Source organism: Morus notabilis, unplaced genomic scaffold (assembly GCF_000414095.1).
Source record: "Morus notabilis unplaced genomic scaffold, ASM41409v2 Scaffold888, whole genome shotgun sequence".
Taxonomy (NCBI): domain Eukaryota; kingdom Viridiplantae; phylum Streptophyta; class Magnoliopsida; order Rosales; family Moraceae; genus Morus; species Morus notabilis.
Genome location: NW_010367841.1, coordinates 346,976 through 366,815, shown reverse-complemented (window position 1 = coordinate 366,815; position 19,840 = coordinate 346,976). Strand labels below are relative to the sequence as shown.

At 33.0% G+C, this 19,840-nt stretch overlaps 3 protein-coding genes across 4 annotated transcripts; all 3 read right to left on the bottom strand.

The window, feature by feature from the left end:
* Positions 1 to 555: 555 nt before the first annotated feature.
* LOC21403523 lies at positions 556 to 5,624 on the bottom strand. Its single transcript, XM_024175686.1, has 13 exons — positions 5,611 to 5,624; positions 5,002 to 5,199; positions 4,583 to 4,754; positions 4,436 to 4,498; positions 4,200 to 4,302; positions 3,887 to 3,991; positions 3,721 to 3,797; positions 3,521 to 3,620; positions 3,130 to 3,202; positions 2,423 to 2,614; positions 1,816 to 1,936; positions 1,003 to 1,224; positions 556 to 917 (listed from the first exon to the last, which is right to left on the bottom strand). Exons 1-13 carry the CDS (start codon positions 5,622 to 5,624, stop codon positions 861 to 863), a joined length of 1,497 nt encoding a protein of 498 aa, XP_024031454.1. The 3' UTR covers positions 556 to 860.
* Positions 5,625 to 10,762: 5,138 nt separating this feature from the next.
* Positions 10,763 to 13,187, bottom strand: LOC21403522 (protein disulfide isomerase-like 1-6). 2 transcript variants are annotated; one of them, XM_024175710.1, is made up of 6 exons: positions 12,851 to 13,187; positions 12,512 to 12,763; positions 11,937 to 12,058; positions 11,357 to 11,437; positions 11,178 to 11,267; positions 10,763 to 11,077 (listed from the first exon to the last, which is right to left on the bottom strand). In XM_024175710.1, the coding sequence occupies exons 3-6, from the start codon at positions 11,982 to 11,984 to the stop codon at positions 10,895 to 10,897; spliced, it is 402 nt and encodes a 133-aa protein (XP_024031478.1). In that variant the 5' UTR covers positions 11,985 to 12,058; positions 12,512 to 12,763; positions 12,851 to 13,187; the 3' UTR covers positions 10,763 to 10,894. The 2 variants fall into 2 exon arrangements, with proteins under 2 accessions (XP_024031478.1, XP_024031479.1); XM_024175711.1 differs by having other exon boundaries at positions 12,512 to 12,641.
* A 1,982-nt stretch (positions 13,188 to 15,169) lies between these two features.
* LOC21403521 (protein NUCLEAR FUSION DEFECTIVE 4) lies at positions 15,170 to 17,090 on the bottom strand. The gene has a single exon (XM_010113537.2). It carries the CDS (start codon positions 16,936 to 16,938, stop codon positions 15,217 to 15,219), a length of 1,722 nt encoding a protein of 573 aa, XP_010111839.1. The 5' UTR covers positions 16,939 to 17,090; the 3' UTR covers positions 15,170 to 15,216.
* Positions 17,091 to 19,840: the final 2,750 nt, after the last annotated feature.

Here is a 19,840-nt window from a genome sequence, read left to right as displayed (position 1 = left end):
TTTTTTTTTTAGCAAAATAAAAGACCCGCTGTTTTTAAAAGATTCGGTGCTTCTTTTTTTCATGTAAGAAACTTTCCTTTGTACCAATACATTTCATTAAATGCTTATTTTGTTTAATATTCGGGTGTTGTCCTTTTGTTTTAGTTGATGATTTTGCTATATTTGTTTCTAATTTCTCACATATTTTGTTCTTTAATCTTTTTTTTCATTTTTCTGTTATATGAGGATATAATTATCTGTTATATGAATGTCATATTTTAATGTTATTCTTAATGTTTCAACATATAATGATATTTCACATTGATTATCTTCTAACTTCTGATACGGAACCAGGAAGCCAATTGATCTTTCAAGGCCTTATTGCCCAGTAGCAACCTCTTCGTTAAGTTTCAAAAGACTAGATCTAAAATATGGCAGGTCACTTTTTTTTTTTTTTTTTCTGCTACTATATGGCAGGTCACTTAATTATATAGCCTCAGTCATTGCACCCAAATGTGTCTCATACACCTCTGGTAAAATTTTCAGTCTTGACACTTTTCTACTCGCACATAGAGAGAGGAAATAAAATATTATCTCTGCTGATCAAATTTCTAGCCGTTAGTCTCCTTAAGCACCAAGGTACCTTCAGAGTTTGCAGGTGTTCAAACGGAACGGCAAATTCTGAGACAAATAGATGAAACTGCAGTAATTAGGCATGTTTATCGCATCCTTAAACAAGATCGCTAACGGTGAGGAAGGACCCTCGTTAAGAGGGCACAAAAGAAATTCACAAAATCAAATACTAAATATTTCCAATAAAACAAACGAGTATATGCATCCTATTTGTAACTTTCTTCATTCTTCTTTTTTTTTTTTTTTCCCTATGTATGTTGCATTTTGGTGTCTCCTTGTAGAAGAAAGGAAGCCTTGTCGCGGACCTGAAAGAAAAAGAAAAAAAGATATATACTTTAGCATGAAAATCAGCGAGGTGTGTGTGGAGAAGAGAAATGAGCTTTTTGATACCTTTGAAGCAAAAGACCTAAAATCTGTGCTGCTGATCAGACAGGAACAGTTTCTCAGATATAGACGCCACATTTCTTTCAAGACTGGTTTGTCTTCTAAGAGTTTAGTAGACAAAAGCCAATTCTCTGTCAAAACCAAGTAAATGTACATTTTGAAAATATCGCACTTTTTCTCTTTCAGATTAATAGCGATGAGCAATCTTAGGACCTCATCATCAACAGCCTGCAGAGAAGAGTCAAATTCATCAAACCTGTAATACTAGGTTGGGGGTTGGCTAGTAAATGAATGTTTTATACTATAATTTAATAAGCATGGGAATCAAGCCTTGCAATTTCGTTTATACAGTAATCATAAAGGTAATGCAAACGCTTTTCTCAATAAGAAAGCAAAAGTAGAGTTAACCTCTCCCCACATGAATGGAAAGGAAATAAAAAAAAGAAAAGAAAAAAGATAATCCAAAATTTTGAAATCAATATGTTTCACAACCTGAAGAGAGGATCCCAAGTCCTGCAATGGCTTCCGATAACCTTTAAAAGGACCATTATTGTCCCGTTTATTCATGATCTTGACAGGTATACTCATACTTATCGTATTTTCTTGGCCAGCTCCGTAAATTTCACTATTTATGTGATGGGAAAAAGGGTTATTTCCATGAAAGCCTAAGTGAACAACTTTATTTATACATATTTTTTAAAGAGCTAACACACAATCGAAAAAGAGCCAGTTCTACAACAAAGTAAAAGTGAGATACAAGCATGCTTCTTGCGATACAGGCACATACAAAAGCTAAAAGATAAGCGTACAGAAAGCAACCTTATAATCAAAGCAACCAAGAAGAATTTGATAGGCAACTGCACTTCTAAGATGCTTACTGCGATCGTCAACTCCTGAAATGGACTCCACTATTCTTGTGCAGTTCAAGTCTTTAGGTACTCTACATGAACAGGAATAATCAGCATTCAGCGACATAGGAGAAAAGTAAACACTTGAGCACGCCCTTTTGTTGCCTTGACAATTATATCCATTAAAAACACGATGAAGCTCATTATCAAGATAATCCATCAGATGCTCCAAATTTATCATTTCAGTATCAGATCTAAATAATGCCAGTAAGTGCTAGCAATTCACAACAAAATATATAGCAGTTCATAGACTAATTTCAGAGAAACTGCAATCTCAAATTTGTACTATTCCCTATAGCCATTCCTCCTACATCAGAAAAGAAAATAAAACATGCAAAAAGAAATCAACAAACCAATTAGATACGAAAATTAAACAAATAATTGAACAACATTGTGCTAGAAAGGCCTTGGTACAACACAAAAGAACTTTGATTTTACCCATTCCTAAAGCTAGAAATCCAATGCAGTAAACTACATCCTGATGTAAAGCAAAACAATAAATTGATAGTACTATTAACCTCCGTGCAATAGATTTTGCTATTTTCTCACAGCTGGCTTTCCATTCCTTGTCCGTAAAGTAACTGATAACTGCTTCCATGCATTCATATAAAAGCACCGACAGGCCTTGAAGCTGGCGATCCACAAAGAAAGAAATAATGATCCCAGTTAACTCTTCAGCCTCTGAGGTTGAACACACAGACCACTTGCACCTGTAGAAAACTCTATTATAGTTAATAGTACGAAATCATGATGCCACCAAATGGAAAATGGAGGGCAGTAACTACGATGTTTGGTAGGATGGATAGAAAAGAGGAAGGAAAGAGAAGTAGAATACCTAGGTGAAGGAAGTAAAATGGTTTTCTCTCATGTTGTTTGGTAGAAGAGAAAGAAAAGTGAAAAGAAAATGTCAAATTTAAGGCATTTTACAACAAAACCCCAATACAAATAAAAATATGATGAATGGTGAAGGTTAAAATTGTTATTTTACATCTCATTTTTTTGTCAAACTTTTTTCCTCATCTTTTCTTCCCAAAGTTGGAAGGATTAAAAATTGGTGGGCCCTATGGATTTTCATTTTCCTTCCTTCCTCATTTCCTCTCCACCAAACAACCTAAAATTCCATTTTCCTCTACAAAATCCTTCCTCTATTTTCTTTTCTTTCTCTTTTCCACCCTACCAAACACACCGATGTTTAAAAATCTATAGCCCTGAATGTACCACTTACCTCACTTCACAAGAAATAGTTACAAATTTGATCCAAAATCTAATATTTTGAGCTGGCCTTCCATAACTTGAATCTATAAAACACAATTACAAGTGATTAGATGATTGTGATTGACAAAGGACAAAGCTGATACTGAGAGAACAGTATTTAACTGTTAGACCAATGAAATAACACTATCCAAATTCAAGAACACACTACCCAACGTAAATACCACATTGCTTGTAATGTCTTCTGCACTCTACCCATGGAAGGTGCAATCATGCCGACGCACATAAGAATGGAACCCCTCAAATACATGATATACAAGGAAACTTCTATGCATGTTACTATATATTTGCACATAAAAAGGGGCACTCTATTGCTACAGAGTTTACTATTGTAGAGAACTTACGGGCATTAGAATCTCCCATGTCAGGCAAGAAGAGAAATCCATAAACTTCAAGAGCTTTTCTTAGATCAGAATAGTTAGGGAACCAATCTATTTTGATGGGCTGTAGATGAGTCAGATTGAGAAAAATGACCAATTAACTGTCCTTTACGTATGGTGCTTTCAAATTTCTGTCAATAGCAATAAGACAAATATCAATATACCTCTTCCCTAGGCTCGAGAATGGCACTCCAGAATTGACATGCAGATGCTCTCAACCCTTCTTTTGATGAATATAACACTGCAAAAACAAAAGTTAAGCACACTACAAGTCCACAAAACATAAGACTATTATCCCAAAAACAACAAAAGTGCACTGAATTAACTCACTCAAATTAAAGGTCCATGTGGCTATTGACTCTTCTACATGACCACATGTGAGAACCACTTTCAAAAGCCAGCCATTCACTAGTAATCCTTCGATGAAAGGGTCTCCTGCCAGAAGTCCCAAAGAAAGAAAAAAAAGTAAAAACAGTAAATGAGTATGCTTTATAGAGGAGTTCTAGCCTTTGACTGGCTAAGAAACGAATGTGATGAACAACCAAGGGCGCCTTTCATATCGAGCAATCAAAGCAATGACCGGGATGCAATCAGACAATTCCATCGTGCTATAAGGGCAGCTAAGGAATGTAAGATGACTAACCACTTTTAGAAGAAATTTCAACGAGAGAATTGAGATCATTATTCATGAAAGACTGCAAAAGGCTACAACTTTCCGGTGGAGTAACTAGAGGAGGTGGGGATTTCTGCAAATTTACAAAATTTCCGCAAAAATGAGGATCTACCCAACATCCCAGTAATGGCATCAACCAAAATATTAGAATGTTAATAAGCGTTACAGAACACACAATACAGAGCTTGGGTTCATTCGTTCTAAACCTGGCCTTGGAAAAGCTGAATGCCCCACAATGAGCTATCTTCTTCAGCACTCATTTCTATAATCTGCCAAAAGGAAATTACATTATAAGTCATGAAACAAGACAAGCAAAAGACATTATTATGATATTGATAGGAATAGTTATCTGCCTGGGTTTGACACTCATCAACAAGTTTAGACAAAGAAGCTTCTCTAGCGTCCTGTTCTTCATCAAAAATGCACTTTTTTGGAGCCTTTGCCCGCTTAGACTCCTTCTCCACATTCTTGATTTTCTCGTTATAAAAATCGGCCAAAAGTTCATCCAACCCAATAACCTTCTTCCTGATCAGCAATAAATTGAAGACATCAAACAACGGACTAAACCCTAATTTTCCCCAATGACTAAACACCATCAATTCTTTCAGAATAAAAAGAAAACGTTAAAAATCTAATGCTAACTGGAAAAGAGAAAATAGCAATGGCGTAATGGCGGTTAATAATAATAAAGAAGACAATTTAGTGATGATTTAAGTGGCAGTGGGAACAAGATAGAACCCTAAATGGGAGAAATGGAGATAAAAGCTAAAACCTTTTGTTAGTGACAACAGGGGAAGAAATTATCGGATCTTCAAACTCGAAATCCAAGGATTCTTCCATGCCCACTAATTTTGTGCTCTCGCCTATTCTCTCTCTCTCTCTCTCTCTCTCTGTCTCAGAACATTTGAGTGAGAAACGAGAGGCGCCAAACCGAATAAATACAAGGAAATTCTTTTTCTCTTTTATATATCTAAAGAGATCCGTGCTGTATCCTCTCAATTTTTTATTATTAAATTTAATTAAAATCATATTAAATTTAAAAAATATATAAAATATATAATTGTTAGACAAAATCTTTAAACCGGCATTTATTATTTGTCAGATTAAAATAACAGTTATATAATTCAGTATAAATTATGTATATTTACATGTAAAGACGTATAATTAAATATAAATTTTATATATTTACATGTTATGCAATTCAGCATATGTCTTATACAATTTAACATATGAAAGTTGTATAATTATAAAGATGTATAAGTTGTATGATAAGTTGTATAATTCATCATATGTCTTGTATATTTACATATGGTAGTTGTACAATTTAACATAAATCTTGTATAATGTTTTCCGTCGGATCAGTCAGGTAAATAGTGCCTACCGCACGGAAGCCATTTTCATAATTTTTAATATAAATGTGGGAGATAAAAGAAAAGTATTATAGGTAATTTATTTTTTTTAATATTATTAGAGAAACTTTATAAGGGTATGTTATTTGATGACTCAAATTAAGAATTTAAATTGTATACGTGGGAAAAAAATATTATAATAAAAAAATTAAATTTAAATTTTTATAAAAGTAAATATTATAATAATAGGATTTGAGTTTGAGCTGTGAAAAAAATAAAGCGAAATGCTGTTTTTCCCCTCGCTGTCGTTCAATTCTTTTTCTTTTTTTTTTCTTCGCTGTTGTACAAAGGTTTACTGTCTCTGCCGTCCTGTGTTATTTTACTGTCGTTTCCGGGGCTTTCATTGTCACTGTTCCTATATTTGTCGTCCTTTTTTTTCTGTTCATTTATCTTCGTTCCATTCCCACGTTATTAACGTTCCTACTTTTGTTGTCTTTTTACAATTCATAATGTTTGTAGTTGTGTTCTTTGTAGTGTCGTTTTTTTTTTTAAAATCGCATTTGATGCTGTTGTCGCTTAGTTTGGAATGTTATTGTTTGGTAATTCAAATGTCGTTCGAATCGGCGGTTTTAAAAATTGTTGTACGTGCCATTTTAGTTTTTACAAGCATGTATTCCGCGTGTGCGAAATACAGTCTTCTATTATATATGATAGTTATATTTAAAATGTATTTATATATACACATATATTATATAATATTATATTATATGATAGATATAAAATTTGTACAAACATATTTACACTGATATATAGTATTATTATTTATAATATATACAGATTGTATAAAATAAAATACAACGTTGTTGTGTTTTTTGAACATTTTCTTTATTTCAACTGCAAATATAAAAATGAGAAAAATGTTTGTAAATATAAGTGTTAAGAAAATTAAAAACCGGTCTATTTCCGGCATCATGTCCATAGTTAGCGCATTCATCATAGTTAGAAGCTCCAACTTCATATCAAGGTCGCAGTCGATATCGTCACTATGTAAATATCAAATGTTAGTTAATCAAATTAGAATAGCAATAAATGACCGAGAGTACAATGGAGAAGAAAAAGAGTAAAGTGCAGAGAAAACAAACGGGAATGTGCAAAATAAAGTCATAGACAAAACCGATTTTTATAAATGAAAATGAGGAAAACAATTAGTAAAGGTACATATCCTATAAATGCCTCACACGAAAGAAAGCACAACAAAAAAAAAAGAAGCAGGGTAAAAAATGATAGAACAATATAATAAAGAAAAAAATAATAATTTATGCAACATACTTAGTTGTACTAACTTATCATATATATATATTAAATATGTGTACAAGATAAATAAATGCTTCATATTACACTATAAAATGAGTAGAGATAAAAAATAAATCAATAAACATTTGGAAAAACATAAGATTATATATAAATATTTGATTTAGGTTATAATCATTTATTGTCAAGAACATATACCATGAGTAATTGAAAAAAGATCTAGCAATATACATGGGTGCCATCTAAATTATTAAAGAATTTATGCCATAAGTAAGAAAATGTAGTATAGAAATAAAATAATTTATGTAATATACTTAGTTACACTAACATATCTCATATATACATCAAATTTCTATACAGGAAAAATAGATGTTTCATACTATACTATAAATTGAGTACAAAACATAAAAAAATCAGAAAACATTTGAAAAAATTTAAGCTTGTATATAAATATTTGCCTCAGGTTATAATCATTCATTGTCAAAAACATATACCATGAGTAATTAAAAAAGGATCTAGCAACATACATGGTTAGCAACTATATTATTAAAGAATTGATGCCATAAATCTAGAATAATAAGGGTAACATCAATGATAGCCAAATCTGTAATAATAACTACCCGGCGCATGTTAACAACAAAATAGATATAACAACATCATAACCAGAAAAAATTAAAAATTGTTAAGATGAAAAAATATATATTTTTTAAAGAAAGGCAAAAACTATAATAAAAACCTAACCTCTGCGGACCTAATAACATTATACAATATTTAAATAAGAAACATTAAGAGTAGAAAGAGACAATAAACAAATATTAGCATAAGCATGAATGCATATGGAAATAAACGAATGACATAAAACATAGTGTTATATCAATTAACGCATAAAAAATGTATATTCATAAAAAATACATTAAAATAAATAGATAAATTAGAACATAAAATATTTCATATAACAAACGAACATAACATTATAAATCAATATTCTAAAACATTTCAACCAGAGTAAATTAAAAAATTGAATACCTGATTCAACGAACCACGGGTAAAAAGATAGATCAAATAAAGCAACCAAAATTACTGAGCAGCAAAAATAGAGCAAAGGAATATAAAGGAAGCGGTAAGGTTAGTAAGAAATGGCTAGTATCATTAAGCTCTTTAAACAGTGAGAAAGCAGAGAGAATAGAACATGATAGATAATATTGGCTGAAAAATGAAGACAAAAAAAGAGTAAAAAATTATAGCAATAGAATAACATACATTATATATACAGAAAGTTACCAATATTTTACTAAATATCGGGTACAAATTCCTGCAAACAGAAAGCAATAGAAGTAATGATTAATTAATAACAGCCGTCACATAGCATGAAGACCACCACCAAACGTAACCAGTAAATAACAGACAGTTAAATTTTAGATACGTATTATACAAAACTAAAAGATAAAAAATGCACGTGTCAGAGTAAAGGATTAACATAAATATTAATAAATTTAGATCACGACAAATATTAGAGATTTGCTCAAATTCAGAAATGCTATTTAAAGAAATATGAAAAAATCAAAATATAGTAAACAAAAACAGGGACGAAAAAATAAATAACAGGGGAAAAAAATTAAAAATTATTGAAAAAAACAACAAAGGGAAATTTTTTTTGCAAATATACCGGCCAAAAAATAAATAAATGAAAAACCATAAAGAAAACAACAAAACCCAAAATACCCACAAAAATCATAAAAGGAAAAATGGGAAAAGCTAGAACAAACATAGGAAGATAATAAGGTGTAAAAAGAGATCTTTGTAAAAATAATCTAATAGAAAAGCTTTATTCATAAAATGACAATTCAAAAATTTTTATTTGCAAAATGACTTTCTTTTAAAATATGACAATCGCTTTCCTCTCCACTCTCCCTCCAGAGCCCTTCGCCGCAAAATGTCGACCAACTCGTCAACCCTCACTCACTCTATTACGCTCCCGAATCAACTTTCTCAGCCCGTCCAAGTCGTCACCGCCCCTGGTATCTCCGACGCAGAATTCCGGCGAGTTAATCCCTCTTTTTTTTTTTTTTTTTCCTTTAATGATCTACCATTAAAAAACAGGAGCAATAAGAGTTGAAATCTTGGTATTTGATTTTGCAGGAGTCCCATTGATTCGTCCTTGTTCAAGTAGTGGTTGAAGAACGCCGAAAGTAAGACCGGAATTTTTTCCGGCAGTGAACTTTCTCTGGAACGAGTTGTAATTCCTATTAATTATATAATTAAGAATTTATTCAAATAAAATAAATAAAATTAAAATTAAAAAGTCATTTTCCTAATTTTACTTTTTCACTTGGTTATTTTAGCCAAATTCTCGTGTAAAAACATAGATATGAAGTAAAGGACCAAACAGAGGAAAAATAAAGTGGATAAAAACATAGGTCTGAAACAAATGACCAAATCCATGAAATCCAAACAAAAAAATCAACAAAACCGAAGACGAAGAGAACAAACAGCATAAGGAAAGAGAAAACGACCATGCATATACAACCAATGGAAAATAAAAAAATAAAACATAAAACAGCCAAAAATATATACGCAAAAAGAAAGAAGATGAGAAGCAAAAAAATATGGTCTGGAAATGAAAAAAAAAGATGTAGAAGGTTGCAGAAGGAAGCAAATGGAAGAGAGAAAAGTTACTCCAGAAACGAAGAAAAAAAATACAGATGTAGAAGGCAGCAAACGAAAAGAAAAAAATTAAAACACTCAATCAGAGTGTAAATGACCAAAACGGTCAGAATAAATCAAAACAAATGAAATTGAACTAAAGAGCAATATAGTAACTTTATATTCAAAAGGACATATTGGAAATAAAAAATCATTTGAAGAAATATATAGGGGTAAAAAAGAAAAGACACTGTTCATTACACTGTAGTGTGAACAGTAAAACCTTTCATTTCTTTTAGTATATGTATAATATTTATACGTCTTTTGTAAAGCGGTCGTCGTTTTCTTATTTGTTGTCTTTTTGTCTACGTTTACTCATATGTCGTTTGCTCCTTTTAGTCTCGCTTACTGATTTGTAAGTTGTTGTTGTCATTATTTTTTATCTTTTAAACTGTTGTCTTGTTGTCATATATACCTTTTTTGTGTGTTTTGTAAAACAATTGTCGTTTAGCTTTTTTATGGTATCGTTTTGTCTTTTACGTTTTTGACGTTTATTTTGTCGGTGTCGTTTTCAATCCGTATGTCACTTTTTAATCCCAGTTGAGACGACTCACAGAAACCCCCGTGGATGCATATGTCTTGGGCTTAGTTTAGTAGTGCTATGAATTTAGAAAAATTGCTTTTAATTGTGCTGAAAGAAAAAATAGTTGTTATAAAAAGTAACTGAGTATTTGGTAAATTATAATTATAATAGCTGTGCTGATTCCAAAATCAGTGTAATAACGTTTGGTAAATTTTGAGGTTGAATTGTTGTGGGTATGTAAAATGACCAAAATAGACATGGTATGAAACTTAAATATATATAATTATTTTTTGTATTTAAAAATACTTGTTTAACTTAATAAAACATAATGCTATGATTTCAAATTTTTTAACAATAAATTTATGACAATTAATTCCCTTTTTTTTTTTTTTTTTCATTTCTTCATTCACAATATAATTACAACTAAAAGGAAATTAGTGACAATATGACAGGGACAGTTGCAGTCTTCGAGTTGTGAAATTGTTTTGTGCTCTCTTTCTTGCAAAGCTTGGCAGGGACAGTTGCAGTTTTGATAACGCAACCAAATACCATAATTATCAATTTTGGTGGGGTTCTCAAAAATCTCCAAAAAAATATGATAAATTTGTTAAGAAATAGAGGAACTTACTATCATCATAATAGGAGAGTAGAAAAGTCATTACAACAATAAAAACTCATTGAAGCATGACAATAGAAAAAAAAATACAAAATGCCACCATGCAGAGATGCCAGGCCATTGAACTTCTTGGGAAAAAAAGAAAAAAAAAATAACAGGCACATTAACTTGACCTACATATATAATTCACTGAAGCCTCCCAACTTTCCATCACCACATAGTGTTCAAACAATTCCTTGAAAAATAAAATGAAAGATGCCAGTGCAAATTGTGACTTGACATCCAGCAAGGGAGACAAAGGAAACAACAATTTATGGATAAACATCAATTTATCAAAAGCAGTCACCTGTTACAGAGCAGAGAGGAAAGGATATCATCAATTTATGGATCATTGAACAAAGGAAACATACATAGAGAAACAGGTACTTGGTAACAAAGGGACTAACCACAGTGTCCTTTGATTCTTCAATCCCATATAAGGTTAAAAAGGGCTTTGCAAGGTTTTCATCTGAGATGTCGATATATATAAACAATATCTGCATGAATGGATTAAATTAGGAAAATTCATAGCACAAGAAGTTGCCCAATTGGTTTGAAAGCTTCAACTTTTATTCTCATTCACTACCTTTGACTTGAACTTTCTTGCAACATCTTGGAGAGGCTCAAGAAGTTTTTGGAAGCTATCCTCCTCTGCAAAAACAATAACCTGGACAGCAATGGAAAATTTTTGTTAATTTTAGTATTTAGAAGCATGTTTTCCCATTGAAAATTCTGTTGCTTGCAATAGTTGCTACTAGTAGAACAAAGATTCTAATGTGAATTCTAATCAACAACTAAGTCAGTAAGTCTGGAAAGTTTCATCTTAAGCAATCTTGAACTCAAGAAGAAAGTTCAACAAATGCATCATTGAAAACATTTCCCATATGAGTACTCTAAACTCTTAACTTTTCTGGTATGGGTATGTTTTTGAAAAAGAGGTTATTACAGAAGTTGCCAGTTGTCGGCTCATTTTAGATAGACTAGTTTCAGTTAACATTTTTCTTGTTTTCTTTTACAAGTTAAGCAACTCAGGTCACAAAGTAAAACCTTCATAACAACTTCCATTACAAAATAATAAAAATAACAATTATAATAACAACAACAACAAAGGTTGGTTTATAGTAAGTTAAAAGAGAGAAGTGGATAAATTGGGAAGTATCACCAACCTGAAGCTTAACAGGACTGGAATAAACTTTGACAGAATTTATCTCCATCAGTTTAGTAACTAATGGAAACTTGTTGTACTCTAAAAAGTGCAGCAATTTATCCTTTTCAAACGTGGTCCCTTCTGCGATCACAAACATATAAGGTTAGCAAACTCTGACTGACAGCCATAGTTCATGTAGCAATGAAACACCAGACATGGTGCACAAGGCCAAGTCCAAGAACTCAAAATATGTCTCTTTATGTTATTTACAAAATCTCCACTTGTTCAATGTAACCGGACCGAAATAATACATATTTATCACGTCAACAAAGAGAACCACAAATGAAAGTCTTCAACACCTCACAATAAACGACATATAAATGAGAAAAATTAAAAATTATTAGGAAAAAAGTAATTGAATATGAAAAAAAATAAAAAAAAATTTGTAGCAATATGGATATTCTGCAACTCACCAAATGCCGAGTATCTTTCTGGCTCACTTTTGACAATACCAAAGAAACTTGAAATACCAACGAAAGTAACAGCAAAGTGAACATCTTTGCAATATTTCTCAAGTAATCAACTATCACAAACCTTGAATTTTTCGAAGAAACCAATTGCAAATGTATGGTACTTCTTGACAACTTCTTCTGCCTTGGCCACAGAGTTTATTCTAGTCACAGGCACACCAGTCTTTTTCCTTGCCCATATCACTATTTCTTCCCTGAACCAAAATTCACCATGCGATAAAATTGGCGTCGCCGTGAGGTGCTAGGCTATGGAAGTTCAGTTTGGAGGCTCCGATCGTCTGCTTGATTATGCGAAACTCGGCAAACGAAGGATTGACTAATCAAGAAATGAATCGATTCGCGCATTATTGAGCAAATCCAAGAAGAAAAGGAGCAGAAATGAAACCCTAGATTGGGGAAATACCTGAACCTGAAGAGAGTGAAATCTGGATTAGGAAAGACCAAAACTTAAGGCAGGAGTTCTTCGGCCAGGGCGGCCACGTTTGGGCGGTGACCGGCATCTGGCCGGAGCTCCAGCGGTTGAGCATTTCGACGTTGAAGCGGCGGGGGAGATCGTAGAGGAACAGGACCGCGAAGAGCAAAATTTTTTTGGGTCTGGAATTGTTTCATTCAGCAAGGGTAAAATCGTAATAACGAAAATTTCATTAAAGATGTTTTTTAGATTCCCGGGCAATCTAGAATCAGAAGCAGCCCCAAGGCTGCTTCTGATTTTAGCTTCAAATTCTCCAAAAATTCTTTTAGAAGCACTTTTTTATGCTTTTACTAAACACAAAAAAGAGCTTTACTGGCTAGATAATCTATTTTAAGCTCCTAAAATTCCTACCAAACTAAGCCTTGGTCTCTTGCTTACGTCTTCACTAACAAAATCATCATTTCCAGTGAGAGCATATCTTGCTGGTTCTTGTGCAAAAAATTCCATGAAATATATTTTGAATTAGTACTTAATACTGTTCGAATTAAGAACAATGTGATTCTTTTTTCTAGCCAGCCATAAAGATCTCTATTTTTCCTTCATAAAAACTATTGAATGTCCTCTGGAAGCCGCTAATTTTTTCTTAAATCTCATTAATCAGTACGTTAGGTACTTATCTGTTCGGAGAAAAGAAAAAAGGCCTTGACTGAGCAACCTAACTTTATCCAAAGCTGAAAAAAAAATAATGGGCAGGTGAATAGCTAACGGACAAAAGAAAAAACACGCCGTTTATAAGTTTAAATAAAAAATAAATTTAGATAAAAATTTATATTTTATAAAAAAATACTAATTTAAATTTTATAAAAAAACAGAGTAATTCGAATCTATCAAACAAAAGGAGCATAATCTATTTTGGTAGGTACAACTGGACAAGAGATGCCGCCTGGTGCTCATGCGTATATAAGGAAAGAGGATTGAGACATTAAAACGTTACGTGTAATTATAAAATATTACTCCCGAAAATTTTAAGGTCTCATTCACTTTGTGAATTTAAATTTTCAATTCGAGTTGAGATGTGATATTTTTTAAAAGTTTTTTACTGTAACAAAAAAAGTTAGATGTGACATTTTTTAAAAATTTTTTACTGTAGAAATCTAAAATTAAAAATTCGAATCGGTGAAATGAATGACGCCTTAGAGTTAGTTTGTTAGATTAGTTTTGTTAAACTTACTCAGCAAATTTATTAGTTTGTTAAACTTACTCAGTTAGCTAGTTAGTTTGTAAGACTTACTCAACAATCTTGTTACTTAATTTGTATATAAAGCTGAGGTTGTGTAACAAGTAATTTGTATATAAAGCTGATGTTGTGTAACATTATTTTCTGATGAATGAGAATATTCATTTTCTATTCTTTTCTCTTTTGTTTTCGTAAAGAAACAAAATTACAATTCAAGACACTGACGTAATTATATTCAATATTCAGTTCTTTTTTTTTTTTCCTGTTAATACAATATTCAGTTCACAAGATCACAAAAGTACCAACCCGTGATTCCCAACTAGCAGTAGCCAAGCATAGCGTTTATCGAATGTGGAAATAGGTCGCGTTGGAGAATCGACAGAATCATGAATACTTTATGCAATTTTCCTTAAAAAAAAAAAAAAAAGTGCTTTGCTGCAATTGAAAACGTTTTGAGAAAAAAATACAGATAGAAAAAAGTTCTCAAGTCCCAAGTTTTTTTCTCTTTTGGCATTTGTGCTATAACTAGCACTTGGAAATAGTCTTTTGAAGTTTTAGATCCGTTTAGAATTAATTTTAAAATAATTTTATTTTTAATAAAAAGTAAAAATAAAATTATTTTAAGAATTATTTTAAAAATAATTTTAAAATTACGTTTAATTAATTTTTTAAAAGATGATTTTAAATATAATAAAAGAGTAAAATTATATTTAATTATAATTATTAATTAATATATTATAATATTATTGATAAGTATAAATAAAAATAACTTTTAATTATTTTTTAAAATTTTTTATGAAAATCATTCTCATATTTTTATTTTTAAAATAGTTCTTAAACAAACGTAATTTTATTTTCAATTTCATTTTTTCTTCCGTAAAAAACGATTTGAAAACGAAACCAAACGCACTCTTTGTTTTTGTTTTTTCTTTTTGGGTTCCTTCTTTATCTTCATACCCAAAACAGAGCTAAGCTCAGGACCATTTCTCAAAGCAGCAATCATATGAACCATGAAAAACAATATGATATGCACTTTAAAGTACCAATAATCAGCAATAATAATATTTTTTCTTTCTTCTAATCTAATTGAATTCTCACTATAATTGAGCGACTAATTAATCTACCTCCCATTAGGAGAAGATAAAGCCAAATCCTTCTCCTCAGCTTCCCTCTCTTCTCTGAACTTCTTGTATATATCACCTCTGTAAAACTCCCTCGTTCTCACCACCAAAATAAGCGACACGAGAGCTCCAAAGAAGGTGACACAAGCCAAAATCGTAAACGAGACCCTATAACAGTTTTTCCCAATACAAATAAGCTCCTTCACAGATTTCCTATCCAACCCTTTCTGCGCCAACTCCTTCAACGCCTCTCTGTCATAAAGCATACCAGCGACCCTGACGTTTAGTATGTAAGAGCCTAAAGGACTCGCCAGTTGGCCGCAATTGAACAACGTTGAGTAGTACTTTAGCCCGAAAAGCTCGGAAATGATTGCGAAGAGCAAAGGCAATTGTGCACCAAAAGAGAATCCGATAATAACAGAAGCTATGTAGACAGAACCTGGTATTGGAAAGGCAATCAGAAGGTGACCAGCGCAGGACAGAAGAAGAACGAAAGTCATCATCAGAGGACGAGGGACTTTCCACTTGACCATAAGACCTTCCGAGACGAACCCGGAAAAGACTCTCCCGAAGTAGTTCCATATGCTGACTAGGGAAACAAATGAGCTCACAGTTCTCGCCGGGTATCCCAGAGACTCGCCGATTTGGCCCAGATTGTCGACTGCGGTCAGGCTCGATCCGAGACCGCAGAGAGTTGCGAGGAAGAGAATCATCATGTCTAAGCTCAGTAAAGCTTGTAAAATGGTGTAGTCCTCTCCTCTTGGAGGCGGGTCGAAAGCGGTCAAAAAACATGACTTTTGCTTCTCTTTTTGATCATCAATATCCACTTTCTTTGTGACAATCTCCTCCTGTTTTTGCGTAACTTCATGACTAGGAGGGTCTTCCACAGAGTGCTGATTGTTTAGATTGTTCCATATGACAAGCTCTTCTTTAATGGCGATGAGAAGAGGGACGAAGATCAGAACACACACGACAGTGGCACACCCGGCGTAAGCCGCGCGAGAGAAGACGACCTTTTTCTGGACTATGTTCATGACCATGAGAAACAAGGCCAGAAAAATCGAAACGTAGAGGAAATGGTAAAAGACTTTAAGCTCGTTCTTTTGCTTGCTCGGATGATCGGGCTTCATCGTCCGAATGGTGTAGACGAAAACGACAGATAAAGCCGCCGGGAGCCAGGCGATGAGGAGAATCAGAGACTTGGAATCGTCGCCGTAAATGGCCAAGTAGAGCTGCGTCATGACGGCGCCGCTGAGGCCGACGAAGCCCTTGAGGAGGCCGAGAACGACGCCGCGGCTCTCGGGAAAGTTCTTGACGCAGGTGACGAGAGCGCCGGTGTTGGCGAAGTTCTGGGAGTTGGCACCGATGCAGATGTAGAGGCACATTTGCCAGACCTTGGGCTTGGCGATCTTGCCGGTGACGGCGAGCCAGATCATGAAGTAGCCGGCGAAGTTCATGGCGGAGCCGATGAGGAGGACGAACCAGGTGGGGGTGACCTCGGCGATGAGGCCGGAGAGGACGCCGACGTTGGCGCCGAGGTCCTTGAAGAAGCCGATGAGGTTGAGGGTCTTTTGGTCGTAGCCGAGGGAGGATTTTATCTGCTTTGAGTAGACGCCGAAGAGGTAAGTCGCGCCGGCGCCGAACATGATGAGGAAGGAGGCGAAGACGCTGAACCACCGGCCTTTGATGACGTGTACGGCGAAGCGGAGGAGCTCCGCCATTGGAATTGGTTTTGGGTGGAGGAGAAAGGAGAAGAGAGAGAGGTTTTGGAGGGTATTGTTTGGGTTGAGGAGAGATGATGGGAGATGAGCTGATAAATAGGATGTTTTTTTTAGGATTTTTGTTATCCACCCTGTGAAAAAAGTCGGAAGTAATCTCGTTTATGGAAAGCAATTTTAGCTGCTCCGCTGCTTTTACTGTGTTTCTATTGTTTTATTTATCTATATATAGAGGAATGGTCTCCGATTACATACTTGAGCGTCATTTGTATATATTTTTAAAGTATGTATATTTATTTTTAAAATGTATATATTTTCATTTAAAATGTATATATTTTTTTATGATAAAATATATAATATATGTATTAAGCATAAATATACACATTTTAAAAAATATATATACATATTTTAAATAAAATATATATAAATTTCGCTCTAATTTAATACTGGATTGAAGATTTAGCCTATATATAATTGGATAAATTGTGTTATATTAAAAGATTGGTCTTTCTGTACCGGTAGCGTTAGATTGAAACAGAAAAATATAATCATGCTTAAAAATAAAGATCAATCCATAATTTGTTTTTCAAACTCTAACATAAAAATCTCCTAGAAATCCTTCTTTTGGGATTTTTTTGTATATATAGATATATGTATGCATATGACAGTTGTTCAATTATGCTAGTCAGCTGTGTTATTAGTTTTCCGTAGCAGTCAACAATGGCAAAACTACAAAGAGTGGGTGAAGTTGTATGAATACGGATAAGATGGTGTTAACAGGCTGCAACTTCCTCGATAAATGTGGTAAAAATGAGGAGGAGATCAGAACAGAATCAACCAACCAGGTTGGTAATTGGTATCTACACCATCCTCATATCAAACGAACATAAATTTTATCTATTTATAGAAACAAGCTGATATAAATCGATCATATCAAATCAAATATTACTTCCTCCTATCCTATTCTTTGTTGTGTGGATAAAAATCTTCTGCCCTGAGTTATCAACTGTCTATCCCTTTTTTTTTTAATCTAAATTTAATAAGTTACTAAAATCTTAAACACGTCACTTTAATAAGCATTAGTTACGTGTGTACTAATTTTTTTACCGCGTTTTCTGTTATGATTCCATAAAAATCTCGAACAACTCAAACCGTCAAGTAAAAACTAAGAAAGATAACTTTTTTTTTTTTTTTGGATAAATAAACAGACCTTAGGGCTGCATCTTATTGATGTTAAAAATTGAACAAACGTTATTAAAATCTAGCTGTCAAATTTATACATGAGCGAGTGTGCAAGTTGTAACCATTTTGCAAGCACATGGTTTGTTTTAATAAGGACTCAAAATGAACAAATAATCTACCATATATATTCCTAAACTTATTTTTCTCTCTTTCTCCAAAGGTCAAATACAGAAATATGTGATGATTGTTTTAGAGTGTATTCATTTGCATAACTCATGTCATGACTTGAACTGTATATGTGAGAGAAAAGTATTATATAAAAAAAGTTAAATTTAAATTTATATAAAAGAAAATATTGTAGTAATATGAGTTAAGTTATGAAATAAACGAGTCCTAAGCTTCGGCAAAAGACAGACGCACGTGATTGAGATACATTAATCCCATTGCTACTTGGTAATTTCTAAGGTTCGATTTTTCTTCTTTTCTTTTTTTAAGGTTCTATTTCAGTGAGTCCAAAGACTAATTTCTTTCTACTCAACATCTTTTGTCTTTTTGCTATTGAAGTCAAGGGAAGAAAGAAATTCGTTTCTAAAACACATGGTTCATTTGTTAATTAACTTGTCCAAGCAGAATACTAACGGCTGGCTCCTTGGCAGTGGGCATTCCACATTATGTAATGCAGAGAGATATAAGAGGAATGGACCCCTTTTGCCCACAAAATCATAATTGGAACCGTGAAATTTGCAATCAAATGGGCCAGTTTAAAATGGAGTTTTTTTAAGGCCGTTTAGTTCGTTGATTCGAGTTTTTAACTTGAGTTAAGATATGACTTTATATGAGAGTTTTTTTATTGTAGTAAAAAAGTTAAATGTGACTATTTTTTAGAGCTTTTTGTTGTAACAAGATTCGAATTCTAAACTCGAATCGATGAAATAAACGGAGTTTAAGTTATATGCCTTTCAATTTAGTATTAATATAGTGTTGATTCGACTGTGGAAGTGGGCCTAATTAGAGTCATGTATTTGTGTCTATCCATGTGTTGATACCATCAAAATCTGTTTATATATGATTCCCTGGAGTCAATCTTCAGCAATTAAGTACAGAAAAATTGAGAACTTTCGACAGAGAGAGAGAACAGATAAAGAACATTATCAGTAGTTAGAGGGACTCTTTGCAACAGAGATATAAACAACACATATCGTGCTCCCACTTGCACCTCGATAATAGCAAGTCTTCCTATGGCATGAAGCCGATCAATTATACCACCAAATATTGAATTAAGAAACGCGAAAATACATATCAAATTAGTAAAAAAAAAAAAAAAACAGAAAAAAAAAATTAAGGAAAGTTCTTATAGTATTCATCACCTTGACTTAAAAAGTGTCGACCAAAAAAACTCTTACTTTCAACTAACCAATGTAGAATTAATTAGCAAATAAAAGATGTTATATAGGATGTATATAACTATATATTTTGGTTAGAAAGCATTCTTATGATTATCTATAGGATATTTCTATGATAGAAAAATTAACCAACTTTTGACGAAACTCAAACCAAGTAGACAGCAGCTTACTATGACTTATTTTTGGACACATCGTATTCACTGCTAATGCTACATACCGCAATTCGATCCATATCAGTATAGGAATCTCTCTCGTCTCCATCATGGTATCCCAAATCGAGAAAAAACCGTTGAATCGAAGTAGGGTCCAAAACGATCTCA